At 39.2% G+C, this 16,816-nt stretch overlaps 1 protein-coding gene across 9 annotated transcripts in view; it reads left to right on the top strand.

The window, feature by feature from the left end:
- GPLD1 (glycosylphosphatidylinositol specific phospholipase D1) overlaps positions 1–16,816 on the top strand; it is a 63,880-nt gene that overhangs the window by 21,863 nt on the left and 25,201 nt on the right. For all 9 annotated transcript variants that reach the window (XM_084967565.1, XM_084967568.1, XM_013977471.3 and 6 more), the window contains 9 exons: positions 75–153; positions 2,537–2,634; positions 3,058–3,168; positions 3,939–3,987; positions 4,615–4,669; positions 11,253–11,360; positions 11,588–11,615; positions 11,712–11,851; positions 15,703–15,768. In XM_084967565.1, coding sequence (XP_084823691.1) covers positions 3,103–3,168; positions 3,939–3,987; positions 4,615–4,669; positions 11,253–11,360; positions 11,588–11,615; positions 11,712–11,851; positions 15,703–15,768 — 512 coding nt within the window. In that variant the 5' untranslated portion in view covers positions 75–153; positions 2,537–2,634; positions 3,058–3,102. The remainder of the gene's footprint in view (positions 1–74; positions 154–2,536; positions 2,635–3,057; positions 3,169–3,938; positions 3,988–4,614; positions 4,670–11,252; positions 11,361–11,587; positions 11,616–11,711; positions 11,852–15,702; positions 15,769–16,816) is intronic.

Raw genomic sequence — 16,816 nt, 5'->3', positions numbered from 1 at the left:
GGAAATTGATTGGGCTTGCTTTTCCCAGACTGTTGACTCTTGCCCCTTAACCTCTGTATTTTCCTGCTCCCCAGCTGTTACTTGAACACCAGGATGCATATCAGGCTGGAACTGTGTTTCCTGATTCGTTTTACCCCAGCATCTGTGAAAGAGGTAAGATAAGGATTTGCAGACCCAATGATATCCGACACTTTTCCTTGGTTCATAGGAATAGCTAGGACTCAAAACTTGCATATAATATAAAACATTTTATTTTTCACTGTTGTTAATCAAAGGTTTAGTTCAGTTGCATTTTCCTTTTAACCAAAATTTACCTACTTAAGCATGGACATTCTGAAAGCTTTATTCTAAGTGCCCTTACTTGCCTTCTTGCTTTGTGGCAGAAGAGAAAACATTTTGAAAGAGATCAAAAGGTCTGAGTTTTTATTCCTTCTATGCTGTCTGTTAGCATGTGACCTCGAAAAAGCCACTTTCAGGCAGAGTCTCAGTTTCTATATCTACAGCATAGTAACATTTAGTTACTATTTAATTAATAGTAATAATTAATGCCTGCCTAGCTGCTTTACCGAATTGCCATTAGTATTAATGTATGTTATTTTGTCAAAAGTTGTTCAAATACGAGGTAGTGTTACTAGTGCACTGGGCTCCTGGGTTGTATCAGCAAGGGCTCTGGTGGGCACAGAAGATATGTTCAAGCTGAGTAGTTTGTGGGGAATTTTATGAAGGCACCTTTTACAAAGGTGTGAACGGGATATAAGAAAACTGCAAGGGTTAGTACAGGGGAGGAAGGGGTTGCTGGAACTGCAGACAGAGCTGCGTGAAGAGGGTCACTTGATGGGGACCAGACCTTGAATCAGAGTCGCAGCCAGACCACTGCGACCCCACAGAAGGGAAGCTGGGAGGACTGAATACCCGATCCTCTCTCTCTTCTTTTTCTCTGATTTCTTGTGGGTTCTCCCCATTGGCCAAACCCAACCCACCCCAAGCCAGAGGGCAAAGAAGTCAACTGAAGCAGGTCTCTGCAGAGGAGCAGTGCAGATAGAGAAGGCTGGAGAATGTACAGGGGGGGACAAATGAAAGACATCAAGTACACTGGGTCACCGCACACATCATTTTTGGAGTCTCAGGGTCATCAGCCATTATCCCATTTTAAAAAGTAAATTCAGCCATGCATTTATTTATATTTTTAGCCATACCCATGGCCTGTGGAAGTTCCCAGGCTGGTAATCGAACCTGCACCACAGCAGCAACCCAAGCTGTTGCAGTGACAATGCCAGATCCTTTACCCACTGAGTCACAGGAAAACTCCAATAATGCCTTTGAAGTCAGTAAAATGTTTAGAGCTCCTCACTCTTATCATTATGATCCCAGATAACTAAGCTTAAACAAGATTAGAGACAGACCTGGATGACCTACTGTAAACTATAGCATAGCCGGGACCAAGGTGCTTGGGCCAGTGCACAGTGCCTGCCAGCTGCCAGCATCCAGCAAAACATGGGATGTGGCCTTCTTTTGCTTCCATTCTGTATGATTTACAGAGGGCACAAAGAGCTTCAGTTAATCTGGCAATTTAGCTAAGTGAAGGTTTCTTGAAAGAACTATTGCTATCCTGAGTTCCCGTTGTGGCACAGCAGAAATGAATCCAACGAGTATCCATGAAGACTCTGGTTCGATCCCTGACCTCACTCAGTGGGTGAAGGATCCAGTGTTGCCGTGAGCTGTGGTGTAGGTCACAGATGTGGCTTGGATCCTGCATTGCTATGGCTATGGCTATGCCAGCAGCTGCAGCTCTGATTGGACCCCTAGCCTGGGAACCTCCATATGCCACAGGTGTGGGCCTAAAAAGCAAAATAATAATAATAATAATTTTTATATATTCAAATGCTCGAAAGCCCTTGGAGTATCTGCTTTTGTCTTTTGTGCTCTTGAGGAGGCTGACTGTGATGGAAAAGAAGATAAAAAAAAAAAAAAAACAAAAACAGACCAACCCAAAACTAAAACAAAAGACAGCGTCTCCCCTAGCTTTAGGGCACAGAAATTGAAAACATTTCCAGCTTCTGCTACAGCTCATCTGTTTCCAGATGCTATGAGCCCTTCTGTTGACTGGCCCTTGTGTTCTAGAGGCTTCTTTTGCATGTTGACCCAGGAAACTAAGGCTTGAAGGGAAGGCTAAGGGACACAGCAGCACAGCAGGTGGTGATGGAAGATTTGATTGAGAATCTCTGACATTTTTTTGTTTATTAGTTTGTCTTTTTAGGGCCGAACCTGCAGCTTACGGAGGTTGCCAGTCTAGGGGTAAAACTGGAACTGTAGCTGCCAGCCTACGCTACAGCCACAGCAACACCAGATCCGAGCTGCATCTGAGACCTACACCACAGTTCACGGCAACACCAGGTCCTTTAACCCACTGAGTGAGGCCAGGGATCAAACCTGTGTCCTCATGGATGCTGGTCAGATTCATTTCCACTGAGCCATGACGGAACTCCTCTCCGACGTTTTAAGAAAGAATCTTGAGAGTCTGCTTTTGTCTTGTCAGGACAATTCCATGACGTGTCTGAGAGGACTCACTGGACCCCATTTCTTAATGCAAGCGTGCATTACATCCGGGAGAACTATCCCCTCCCCTGGGATAAGGTAGGCACAGCCCCTAATCCTACAAATTTCCAGTCCCAGACCGGCCAAGCCCTATCTTTGCACCTGCATTAACCCCATTATAATCCCCATTCCCACCCTGGACTTGGAGGGCCACTCACCATTGTGGCTTCGGTGCCAGACACAGCATGTGGAACCCAGTAGGTGGCTAGTTAATACTTGACTAAGCGATGTTTATAAAATTTGGGGTATGGCACTTGGTCATTTTGCTCGCCTAGTAAATGAATCTGAAAGCAGTTCTGGGGACACTCGAAAACGTTTCAAAAAGTCCTTTGTGGTTTTGGGGAACTAGAAACTACAACCTACCGGTCTCCCTAATGACAGTGAATTCATATTTATGAATCCTTTTAATCATTGTTATAAAATAAGCCAAATGCACACAACTCTCATTTGCTTATTTGGCAGGACACAGAGAAGTTGGTAGCTTTCTTGTTTGGCATTGCCTCTCACATGGTGGCAGATATCAGCTGGCACGGGCTGGGTATTGAACAAGGATTCCTTAGGACAATGGCAGCTGTGAGTACCTATCTTTAGGTTGATGACTTTACAGGAATGATATTGTCATATCCAAGATCCAAAATGGACCCTTTCATGTAAAGAAAACTTTTAAGTTATTCAGATGTCACATTGCAACAAGACTCTTGACCCAAAGCAGTATTTGCTAGATTTTCATCTTTTCCTGTTCATTTCTCTTACTCTCTTGCTTCCTGGGTAAATTCGTCCATGGGGCAGAATGACTAATGCACAGAAAACAGCGATAAATGTGAAGTTCTGTTTTAGTTGCAAACAATATTTGAGAAATGTTATGTTTTATTCAAGCTGTGCATCTCAATAAAGGTATGAATACCTACTGCTTGGTTCTGTGTAAAAGTAAGTGTCACATGTTTTTGTTTTCTTGCCTTTTGACTTTTCTGTGTGAAGGTGCCATTTCCCCAAACGGAAAACTGTGCTCTCACCTGGTGCCTTAGCTTCTCAAAGTCCCCTCTGGTCACTCATTGATATTAATACCATTTTGTGAGGAATTTAAGTTGCACGTAGTAGAGATTTTCTAAATATCCTGTTAGATGCAAATGTCTGCCCTAGCATTACCTGTTACGAGACATTACATATACAACTCAGCTGCCAAATCCTTTTTTAACAAAAGAATAAAATTAAGTGTTGCTTTGACAAGTGAGTCCATCCACTAGGCATGCTAAGCTCTCATCTCCCCACCACTCACTTAATTTAGGATGGGAGTTGGGGCTTCAGTTGTGCTCTATACCAGATGGTTCTCTTTTTTTCCTCAGGTTGATTTTCACGGCTCCTATTCGGAGGCGCACTCTACTGGTGATTTCGGTACTGTTTATTTACATTTGCCAAATTTTCTCTTGGGGTAGTTATATATCAGTTGTAATCAGCACTGTATCTAGCATATGTATTTTTAAAAATCTTTTGTCACTAGCGTATACCAACCAGCTTTCTATTTTAATATTGAGATTTGTGTAGCATACAGAAATACTTCATTTAACATAGAGATGTACTTTTGTAAAGGTGTATATATATTTTTGTGGAAAACACATTTTACTGTTGACTTGTATTATTTTAGAAAAGTGCTGCATTTATATCAGATTAAAATTTGTTGCCTATTGTCTTCTCATTCTTTAGCTTCAAATTGGTAAAATTCATCTTTTTTTCTATAGTAAATTATCTTTATACAGAGTAGGTGGTGAGTGGTGTTTATTTCAAAGAACCTTTATGATCCATTTTAAAGTAAAACCTTTTGGTTTATATAGGTGATAATTTCTTCATTCATGTGTTTCTTTAAGATTTTAAGAGATCACCTTTTCTTAAAGACATGCCTGTACCTAAAATAATGAATGGAAACCTGCAACAATGTAATAATCCAGATTGTGCAAATTTGTGTTCAAAGAAGCATGCTGTGTATTGTCATTAATCCATCAAATGTAAATATTTTTTTCATAGGAGGAGATGTATTGAGCCAGTTTGAATTTAATTTTAATTACCTCGCACGGCACTGGTAAGAGCAATGGACATTTAAATACATGATACCTACATAGCAGTTAGGAGCTTGACCCTTTTTTCCTTAGAAAATAGAACTTACCATGTAATTAGGAGCCTTCGGTCTTCTGCATTTTTAAATTTGAAAAATAAAACTATAGGTTCAAATAGTCTAATTAGATTCTTTAGAAGAAAATTGTGAATCATGCCAAACCTATAAAATAATGTATATTTATAAATAAAAAAAATAAGATGATGCACACCTGTGTAGCTTCCACCTACTTTAAGAAACAGCCTTACTGGAGTTCCCATCGTGGCTCAGTGGAAATGAATCTGACCAGCATCCATGAGGACACAGGTTTGATCGCTGGCCTTGCTCAGTGGGTTAAGGATCCGGCATTGCCATGAGCTGTGGTGTAGGTCACAGACACGGCTCAGCTCGGATCCAGCATTGCTGTGGCTGTGGTGTAGGCCGGCAGCAACAGCTCAGATTCAGCCCCTAGCCTGGGAACCTCCATGTGCCACGGGTGTGGTCCTAAAAAAAAAAAAAAAAAAAAAAAAAAAAGGACAAAAACAAAAAAGTAGAGCCTTACTGGTATCTTGAAGCTCCATGCCTTCCCTCCTCTAGCATCTTTTCTCCCATCAGGGGTAACCACTACCCTAGGTTTTCTATTAATCATTAGTTGCTTTTCTCTATAGTTTTACTATATATAGCTGTAGCCATATGCAAAACATTATTCTGGTTAAAATTAAATTTTAAATTAGAATTAAATTTTAAAATGTGTTTTTGCTTAAAATTGTTTCTCTGAAATTTAATCATATTGATAACTTGAGCTGTAGTTCATTCATTTTCACCACTATATGGTCTTCCATTGCGTGGCTCTACCATAATGACTCTCCTTCATTCTGAGGCTGATGGATGTGTAAGTAGTGTTAAGTAGTTTTGCCTTATGTGTAGTGTTGCTGCAGACATTTTTGTACACATGTTTTTGCACCAGAAGGGAATAACTTTCAAGTAACTGACTCTGGAAATGGAATTGCTAGGTTGTAGGGTTTATGCATGTTTAATTTAACTCGGTAATCCCAGACCCCTACTCAAAATGGTCTTCCCAATTTTTACTCCCATCAGCTTTGTTCTGCTTCTTCTGGGTTCTCCAATACTTGGTACTATTCAACTCTTAAATTTTTCTCAACTATTTGGTATGTAATAGTATCTCCTTAATGTTTTCATTTTCATTTCCCAGATTACTGATGAGGCTGAATATTCTTTCATATTTTATCAATCTTTTGTGTTTCATTTTATTTTCATTTTTTAAGATTTTAATTTTTTCCATTATTCTTGATTTACAGTATTATGTCAATTTCTACTATACAGCAAAATGAGCCAGTCTCTCATATATATATATATATATTTTTTTTTCTTACATTATCCTCCATCATGTTCTGTCACAAGTGACTAGATAGAGGATCTCATTGCTTATCCACTCCAAATGCATTAGTTTGTGTCTATTCATTTTAAGTGAAAACATTCCATTTTTATTTAGCCTGTTTTTCTGTTGTTTCTTATTTCTCCGTATGTTCTGTCTTCTAATCGTTTGTCAATTTATCATTTATATGTTATAGATATCTTTTTGTAGTGTGTGGCATGTCTTTTTACTATGGTATATCTTGTTAAACAGAATTTTCTCATTTTAATGTATTTGAATATGTCATTCCTTTCCTTTGCAATTTGTACTTTTGATGTCTTATTTAAGAAATCCTTCCCTACCTTGAGGGCATGAAGTTATTCTCTCACATAGCATTCTAAAATCTAAATTAAAAATAACATCTAAAGTTAGTATTTTAATCTAAAGTTTAAAAACTTTTAAAGTTAAAAATGAAACTATAAATATTTAATTTTCCTGGAGTTAATTTCTTGTATATTCTGCAATAGAAATTTTTTTCCTCTAGAGATAACTGATTGTCTCAGAACCATTTATTAATAGTTTACCCTTTCCACACTGATCTGTAATGCCCTTTCTGACATAAATTGAAATTCCATATTTATGTAGGTCAGTTTTGGGGCTTTTTATCATGTTCCATTGTCTAGTTGACCCTCCCTGGGCACTACTGATTTTTAAAATTACGACAGCTTTAATTCATTTTGACATCTTCTAGGGCTATGCTTTTTTTCCCCTCAAACAGACCTTGTCTATTCTTTTGCCTTGAATTTTTTTTTTTTTTCTTTTTTCTAGGGCCGCACCCATGGCATATGGAGGTTCCCAGGCTAGGGGTCTAATTAGAGCTGTAGCTGCCGGCCTACACCACAGCCACAGCAACTCGGGATCCGAGCTGCGTCTGCGACCTACACCACAGCTCACGGCAACACCAGTTCCTTATCCCACTGAGCAAGACCCAGGGATTGAACCTGCAACCTCATGGTTCCTAGTCGGATTCATTAACCACTGAGCCACAATGGGAACTCTCACCTTGAATCTTCTAAACAAAGTGCTAGATTCAAGTTGCATGTTATAAGAAAAATCTTGTTGGAATTTTGATTTGAATTTTATAGAATCTAAATCGGGAGAAAATTAACAGTTTTGCAGTATTAAATCTTCTTATCCATAAATACATATTTTATTTGTCTTTAATGACTTTAAAGTTTTATAAATTTTTCCATCAAGGTCCTACACATTTTTTTAGATTTAGTTGCAGAGACTTTATATTATTTGCAGCCATAAATGGTAACTTTGGGCACCAATGTATTTTCTAATTGATTGCTGATGTATAGAAATGCAAGTGACTTTCTAATTTTGATTTCGTATCTAGTGACATTTCTAAAACATCTAATTCTAATAATTCAGCAGGAGATTCTGTTGAACCTACTGTAGACTCAATTTATAACCTACAAATTGTAACACTTTTGCTTTTCCTTTTCAATCTTTATATTCTTTTGGTTTTTTTCCTGTATATATTGGCTACTATTTCCAGCGCAATAGAAGTGGTGATATTGAGCATGCTTTTCTTGTACCTTATCTTAAAGAAAATGCTTTCAATGTTTTATCAAGGGTAATGTTTGCTGTAGATTTTTATGTATGTCCTTTATCAAAAGAAATAGACCTCTATTTCTAGTTTGTTAGTAGTTTTTACTATAAATTAATTTCATGTGGAGTTCCCATCCTGGCTCAGGAGAAATGAATATGACTAACTTCCATGAGGATGCAGGTTTGATCCCTGGCCTCGCTCAGTGGGTTAAGGATCCGGCATTGCCACGAGCTGTGGTGTAGGTGGTAGTCACGGCTCAGATCCTGCATGGCTGTGGCTGTGGTGTAGGCCAGCAGCTATAGCTCTGATTCGAATACTAGCCTGGGAACTTTCATATGCCTTGGGTGTGGCCCTAAAAAAAAGACAAAAAAAAAATTTCATGTGTATCAAACTCTTATTCTGCATCTGTTGAGAAAGTTATTTGTCTCTTAATCTGTTAATATAGTGAATTATACTAATCTATTTGCTAATATTAAATCAACTTTACTTCCTGGGACAAAACCAGTTTTACAGTGGCGTATCATTTTTTTTATATTCGTTGCGTCTCTTCTTGCTGTTTAGGGTTTTTGCATCTATTTTTATGAATTAGCTTGTATTGCAATTTTGGTACTAAGGTTATCCTGGCTTCGGGAAAGCAGGTGGGGAGTGTGTCTTCCTTTCTTAGTCTCTGGATGTCTGTGTAAGGTTATAATTTTAATTTGAACATTTGGTGGAATTTGTCTATAAAGCTCTCTAAGCCTAATGTTTTACAAAGTAGAGGCTTTAAAAATAACTTCTTTAATTATTTTAGGGTTATTCAGTTTTTCAACTTCTTCATAAAGAGTTTTTAATTCTTTTTTATTAATTTTTATGTTTTACCTTTTTCATAGAGTTTTATATTTTTCTAGGACTTTTCCATTTTTGTCTGTTTTTTTTAACATTTTGCTATAAAGTAGTTCACATATTTCATAATATCATTATTTTTTCTCTTGTTTTATTTGTACTTATATTCCCTTGTTATCCATAATGTTGTTTATCCTGTATTATCTTATATTTTTGAATAATTAATCTTGTCTGATATTTAAAATTTTTATTTATTGATTTATTTATCTATTTACTTTTGTCTTTTTAAGGCCACACCCATGCATATGGAAGTTCCCAGGCTAGGGGTCGAATAGGAGCTGTAGCCACTAGCCTATGCCACGGCCACAGCAACACAGGATCCAAGCTGTGTGTGCTACGGCTCATGGCAATGCTGGATCCTTAACCCACTGATTGAGGCCAGGGATTGAACCTGCGTCCTCATGGATGCTAGTCAGATTTGTTTCCTCTGAGCCATGATGGGAACTCCAGTTTTATTATTTAAAAAAAAATAAACTTCTGCCGTTATTGATCCTCTTTATTGTATATTTTATTTCTCTTTCATTACTTTTACTCATTTATTTTCTTCTACTTTCAGGGAGGTTTCTGTGAAATTCAAGTTTTGATCTAAATTCTAACATTTTTATTAATTTTTAAATCATTTATATTTTTATCAATTTTTTGTCTATGCCTAAAAGAATGCTAACCATCCAAATTTTAGTTTAATGTTTTATATTATATACATATACACTAGCTCAAGTTTATTAAATTTACTGCTCAAATCAGAAGATTTGCAAGCTCTAAGTGATTGTCAAGTCAGTCCAACAATTACTGAGAGAAATTTGTTTAAAAAAATCTCTCCAATGATGATGAATTTTTTCAATTGCTGCATGTGAATATGTCAAAGTTTGCTCTCCATATATTTGAAGATATGTTGTTAGGTACATTCAAATTTCAAAATCTTACGTCTTTTGGTGAATTAACCTTTTATCATGATGTAGTAATTCTCTTTTTATCTAACAATGCTTATTGCATTATCTGCTTTGTCAGATATTACTGTAGTTACACTGTTCTTGTTTGTTTTTTCTTTGAATGTTTACTAAGCAGACAGAAAGTGACTATCCTCAGCCCCTGAGCATGGAGAGCTGGGAGTTGAGAGGAGAGCTTAATAGAACAAAGGAGATGTAGAGCTGGGAGCTTGGCATGTTGCCCATTCCCATCTCTGGTCCCAAGTGCCTCCCAGCTAAGGGAAGCCCAGAACCAACAAGTCACTCCCAGATTAGATGAGGCCAGCTGGCCTTTGGATGCCCCAGGAAGAGGCGGTGGCAGCAATGACACCCTAACTTTCCACACAGTCATCTTCACTGGATTAGTGTCCATTTCAAACTGTGTGTCGTCAGGGATCTGATCTTCTTTCAGTTATGTTCTTGAATTGCTTGAGGCTTACATTAAACGGCATTGCTCCAGAGACGGTTTATCTTGCCTTCTGCAGGCTACCTCAAGACACTATTAACTCGGGACCACATGAAGTTACCTTCAACTCTTGGCCTTTTTCAGACTACACAGAGAGCATGAGTGCAAGACCAAACATTTGAAGGGCTGGATGGTGGTTACCAATTCTAGAGGGAGGTATTTTTCCCCCTCTCTATTCATTGCCAAGATGAAGACGAGCAGATTTCTTTGCTGTCCTTGCTAGTGTGTTGGGTTTATTTCTAGCTAATACTCATACAGAAGGTGTAGCCTTTAATGTGGAGTTTCCTCTGAGATGGCTCACTTTGAGTGGTTCCTACACTTTATCTCCTGCCACCTGCATACCACACAACCATAAAAACAAAACCCAAAATCCCCCAGAGTCCCTCAGCTTGGTGTATGTCTTCAGGGCAAAAGCTGGCTTTCTCACTTTCTCACTTACCTCCCAGATTTTCAAGTTTCAAGTTGTTTTTGGCTTTTGGAAAAATTTATTTTTCTTGCTAGCTTGGTGATTCATCTAAAAAAATATTTTTGTTATTTTGTCTAGACTTTTAAGCTATGTTTATTGGGAGAACCATTCTGATGGGCTTATAAAATAAAAAAAATGGATATCTCAATAGATGCCTTCTTATAAATATAGTAAAATCAGGTTTTATTAGTTACTGTTTCTGTCTGGTATAGTCTAAGTTTTTTGAAATAAAGATAAAAGATTATTTGATTCAGTATAAATCTAATTTTTAAGATGCTGTTCTTCTTCCAATTGGAATAACTAAAATCTGTGACCAAAAGCTTGACTTAGAATTATTTTTTTACTTACCTTACACTGTGTACTCTGAAAGATATTGGTATAAGGAGTCATTTTTAGTGTTTTTTTTTTTTTAAACTGATGCTTGAAGAATAATTCAACTCAAAGGAATAAAAATATTGCTCTTGAACTCTGAATTCACAAAACTAAACACCTCTTTTACATTTTCTAGTTTTCTGTCTTTGAATGTACCTTCATAAATATTTGATAAAGTACCTTTTGTTCGCTGTGCAGCATTGGGCAAATTAATGAACTTTTCTGTGCCTTTCCTGTATGTGAGGTGGGAGTATGAGAGTATCAATATCAACAACTGCCAGGTTGTCGGTTGGGTTAAATAAATAATGCATATCAAGTTCTTTGCATGGTGTCTGGCCCATAATCATCCTGGCTACCTAGTGGTTTCTGCTGTCATTATCTTTTGAGAATCAAAACAACTCTTATTTGATGCTAATGTTTTTCTCAGGTACGTGCCTGTTGAAGATCTACTGGAAATTTACAAGAAACTCTATGGCCAATCAGTCATCACCAAAAATGCCATTGTTGACTGTTCATACCTTCAGTTCTTGGAAATGTAAGGCTAACTAGAGGAATATTTGCAACTGACTTTATTGTGACTGCCTTAGCACACATTCTGATATTTTAGTTTTCTGAGAGGGTGGATGTTAGATTTACGGATTTTGCTTGTTCAAAGGCAATTGCACAACAGTGGATACATGTTGCTGAGACTTTTTCTTTCCTGATTTGCTTCATTTCTTTGTGGCACCCATAACTCAGTCAGAATTGTTGTTTCTGTTGCAGGTATGGTGAGATGCTAGCTATTTCCAAGGTAAAAGTGTCATTCTTCAAAAATCTACATTTAAAGAGCTATAAAGATACCAAGAAAGCACCTCATTCCTTTATTTATTGACTTCTTTCTCCATAGCTTTATCCCACTTTTTCTTTGAAGTCCCCGTTTCTGGTGGAACAATTTCAAGAATACTTTCTAGGAGGACTGGATGATATGGCGTTTTGGTCCACGAATATTTACCATCTAACCAGTTTTATGTTAGAGAATGGCACCAGGTGAGTTGTCACTTTCTCTCTCATTCCCTGCCTTGCTACGTCTGGCCCCAACATAACTCACAGGTTTTCCAGCTGATCAAATAAAGGGGTGAAAGAAAGTCTCAGGAAGGAAAAGAATGGAAACTGTCATCTCAGAACTCCAACTAGCTCCCATCCAGATAGATGTGTTGATGTCTCCCCTGTTTGAGGGATGGAGAGGTAGATCATGCCAAGTTCATGTTCTGCCGAGGTCCAGCCGTGTTCTGGGAGAGATGGCACAGGTGGGAAAGAATCTGCTTCCACGGCAGCCCTGCATCTATTTCTTTTGGGAGAACTGGTACTGTGGGCTGGGGTACCTACTCCCTACAGGTTCCAGCCATGGATGTGGCAATTCTCTTCTCCATCCCGACTGACCTCTCAAAGTTCAAGAGTTCCTAGGGTGCTTCCCATGACCTCCAACTCCAAAATAAAATCAGAAACGAATGTGTTGGTAAAGCACAGCCTTCTGTTGGGATTTGATATCTAGCCCAGATGAGACAGATGTTCAACCTCAGCTCCTTTTTTGCTCGTCCCCAGCACACCCAGCACAAGTGTCAACCAGAGACTCGGAAGCTATGGAGACCAGGGTAGACTGGTCTGGTCCCAGCTTCCAGCTGGAGTAGACATTTCGGCTCTCACAGAATCTACCCAGGCTCTGAGGGAGCCAGGGTTCTCTCAGAACCCCTTTCCAGTCATACCACTGAGGCAGCAGCCCTCCTACCATGCTGAAATGAGCTGGGTAGGGAAGGGTCTGGATAGAGACAGTGAGGGGCAGCTCCTGCCACAGGGAAAGGGCGGAGGTGGGAGCTTAAGCTGCAGCCACAGCAGTGGGAAAGCAGGTTCTGTGGCGGGAGGTGCACGTAGTTCTAGGTGAGGGTCACAGGAGGGTTGGGGTTTATAAGTGCAATGGCCTATAATAGACATAGTCCAGAATAGTATATACCTTTTAGAAGAGGTTCCTTTGCCCCTAAAATATGCTAGTATTCAAATAATGTTAACCAGTTATACATTGTTTTATTTTATACACACAATATGTATATGTGTGTATATATTATGTATGTGGGTATATACACGTATATGTATTGTTGACAATTTATCATCAAGGGGGATTTTGTTTCAAATTTGAAACAAAATTTTTTGAAACAAAATTTGAAACAAAATCCCCCTTGATGATAAATTCAACCTTAGCCTGGTAAATATTAAACTTGCTTTTAAGACTCAGTGAGGAACAGTTTGGCAGACAGAAACTATCCAATATAAATGACACTTTTTTATTTATTTTTTATTTTTTCGTCTTTTTTTTTTTTTTTTTGCTGTTTCTAGGGATGCTCCTGTGGCACATGGAGGTTCCCAGGCTAGGGGTCGAATCGGAGCTGTAGCCACCGGCCTACGCCAGAGCCACAGCAACGCGGGATCCCAGCCGCGTCTGCGACCTACACCACAGCTCACGGCAACGCCGGATCCTTAACCCATTGAGCAAGGCCAGGGATCGAACCCGAAATCTCATGGTTCCTAGCTGGAGTCGTTAACCACTGAGCCACCATGGGAACTCCATAAATGACACTTAAAAAAAAAAATCTTTTTAGGGCCGCCCCCATAGCATATGGAGGTTCCCAGGGTACGGATCCAATCGAAGCTGTGGCTGCCAGCCTATGCCACAGCAACACAGAATCCAAGCTGAGTCTGCAACCTATACCACAGCTCACGGCAACACCAGATCTTTAACCCACTGAGCAAGGTCAGGGATCAAACCCGAAATCTCATGGTTCCTAGCCGGAGTCGTTAACCACTGAGCCACAATGGGAACTCCTAAATGCCACTTTTAATAGTGAAAATAAACCTTAATTAAAATCCCAATCTCTTCTATGGCTGTGGGTTTTTAGGTACACATGAGTTGTAAGAGAGGATGAGCTTTAGAATTTGAGAGGCCTGCCACTCCCTACTGAGTTAACTCCAGCAAATAGCAGTTTCTGCGTCTATACAGTGTAAACAGTAATAATTCTTTTTCACAGGGTGGTTGTGTGGAATAAACAAGATCACTTATGTAAAAGGTTTAGTAAGTAATATAGGAAGCGCTTGATAAATGTTTGCTACTGGTATTATCACTAGAAGGAAGTTAAGTGTATTGGAGGGATTCATAACACATGGCCATGTTAGAATGACCTGCATTTATTTGTTTTATAAAGTCCATGTGTATTGATCCTTAAATTGGAAAACAATTTTGGTGTTTGGACAACCTAGCCAAAAACAAATAGCTAAGGAAAGTTATGTAGCTGGACTTTATCCTTTTTTTAAATTTACAATGTTGTGTTAATTTCTGCCACATTGTGAAGTTATACACATATATATTATACATATATACATGTTTAAGTCAGTTATACGTATATAGGCATTCCTTTTAAAAAATATATGTAGCTGGACCTTATTCTATGTGTTTTCTTTTTGTGTTTTAGGGCCGCACCCATGGCATATGGAGGTTCCCAGGCTAGGGGTCGAACTGGAGCTGTAGCCACCGGCCCTACACCACAGCCACAGCAACATGGGCTCTGAGCTGCATCTGCAGCCTACACCACAGCTCACGGCAATGCCAGATCCTTAACCCACTGAACAAGGCTAGGGATTGAACCTGTGTCCTCACGGATACTAGTCAGATTCATTTCCACTGAGCCACGACAGGAACTCCTGGACCTTATTCTTTAATTAGGAGGGACCAATTTTTTTGTCTCGCAATCTGTCTTAATTTATCCAGGCAGAAAATTCCATGAATTGACTGCATCTTTATACGTATATACAAAGAAAGGTTTCTCAGCATTTATAAAACTTTATGAGAAATTTGGAGAAGGCGCCAAAGAAAGACAGAAAGAAAAACATATTTCACATTATACCATTTCTTAACTTAGTAAAATCTGACCTTCCAAAGAAAAATTATATTACTTGAAACTCGTATTTTCCTAAAGAAACCATGAGATAACGGTAAAGTTTCCAGCCAGAATTCTCCTTTACTCAAAAGGTATTTGTGATGATCATTGTACAACTATAAATGTAATAAATTCATTGAGTAATTTAAAAAAAAAAAAGGCATTTGTCAGGGTAGTGCTAATCTTGTAAGGCTACCATCTAAATCGTGGTGGTGGAGAAAAGAGCATTTGAGGAAAAACTTTTCTTCTGCTTAAAGCTGGTCCTAAGAAGGATTTGATGGGAAAAGTTTGCCTTTAGCTCCTTCCCCCCCTCTTTTCTAAATTCCTTTGCCTTGATCCAGGCCCCACATTCCATTCATACTGCTCTGAAATCCTCAGTGACCTCCAGACGCATCATCCTCTCCTTCAAAATAGTCTTTGTTGTAGAAAAGGCTCTTGTAATGTAACACCCACTCCCTTACTGCTCTGTTCAGAGTTAGGGGGAGGTTCACCTGTCACTTGTAAAAAGGGATACTTAACTACCTATTTAATGGTGGAATTGGTAGATTTTTGTTTTTTAGAGGAATGAGATTGAGAAATTAAGACATTGAGCATAGGTGGGCAGAAGGTGGCACAGTGGGAATCCATTTTTTTCAGTCTCTAACTCTGTAATGGTTCCTTGGGGGGTGGTGAGGAAGGCTGAGTCTGGGGTTACCAGCTCTGTAGGGCTGCCTGTGTGACCCTAATACCACCTGCTTCTCCATCCTGATCAAGTAGGACTCAGGTAGGTCCCTTACAGGTCCTATCTGGTTAAGTCATAGGCACATCTGCACTAGGACTTTTGGAGGTGGTTACAAGTGCATCACTGATTCTCAGTAACATCCATGCTTGAAAAGAAGGTAGAAAGATGCCTCACTCATTTGACTGTTTCCCCAGTGACTGCATCCTACCTGAGAACCCTCTGTTCATCGCATGTGGCGGCCAACAAAACAACACACAGGGGTAAGTGGATTCCAAAATGGCTCACAGAAAAAGAACATCTCTCTTGGGGGTTGGGGGTGCTCAAGAGATTCTGAAAGCCGAGACTTTGTAGACAGAAGTTCAAATCCCAGGGCTGCCATTTACAACTATGTGATTGTATTTTTTTGTTTGTTCTTTTTAGGGCCGTGCCCATGGCATATGGAAGTTCCCAGGCGAGGGTTCAAATCAGAGCTGCAGGTGCCAGCCTACACCACAGCCACAGCAAAACAGAATCCAAGCTGCATCTGTGACCTATATTGCAGCTCACGGCAATACCGGATCCTTAGCCCACTGGAGCAAGGCCAGGGATCAAACCCACATCCTCATGGATAGTAGTTGAGTTCATTACCATTGAGTCACAACAGGAACTCCGTGTAATTTTAAACAAGTTGCCTAATTTTTTCTTCTGAGCTGCAGTTTCCTCATTTGGCAAGTTGGGAAAAATACACATCCATACTCCCGGAACTATGGTATGGATTATGTGCAAGAATGAATATGGAGCAATAAGCATATTAGTAAGTTGCTCTCTAGATAGTACATGATAGGTAGTAGTATTATCATCACTGTGATTACTCATAAACCTTCCCCAACTCCACCCTAAAAAAGTACTTATCAAGAGACAAGGGTGAGGAGAAGCCCTCTCAGGTAGTTTCAGAGGAGGAGGGCCAGAGCATCCAGTTTGTATTGTAAAAGGTGGTATTACCTGCTGGAGTCTGATCCCAGGCACCAATCACTCATTTGTGCATTTGATAACTGTGTTAATCCTATAAATATTATTACTAATAAAATAGGACAATAAAATAGTATTTCTTTTTCATTAGGTGCCAGGAACTAGTTCAGGTGTTTAGAGACCTCAAGGTGAACAAGACAAACAGTTCTGCTCTCAGAGGATGGGTGACCTGGTGGGTGGATGGGTGCTGATTGAGAACTTGTAAATAGCCTGAAGTATTAGGAAAGACAGGTATGGGGTGCCCGAGACTTACCGCAGAGTGTCCTAACTCAGTCACAGGAGGCTTCCTGCGGAGAAGTG

Source organism: Sus scrofa, chromosome 7 (genome assembly GCF_054392235.1).
Source record: "Sus scrofa isolate SSC_HxYL_T2T_F1_AM1 chromosome 7, Sscrofa_HxYL_maternal_Yorkshire_Landrace_v2.0, whole genome shotgun sequence".
NCBI classification, from domain to species: Eukaryota; Metazoa; Chordata; class Mammalia; order Artiodactyla; family Suidae; genus Sus; species Sus scrofa.
Note: the sequence above shows the minus strand (reverse complement) of the source record. Positions and strands in the feature narration are given on the sequence as shown.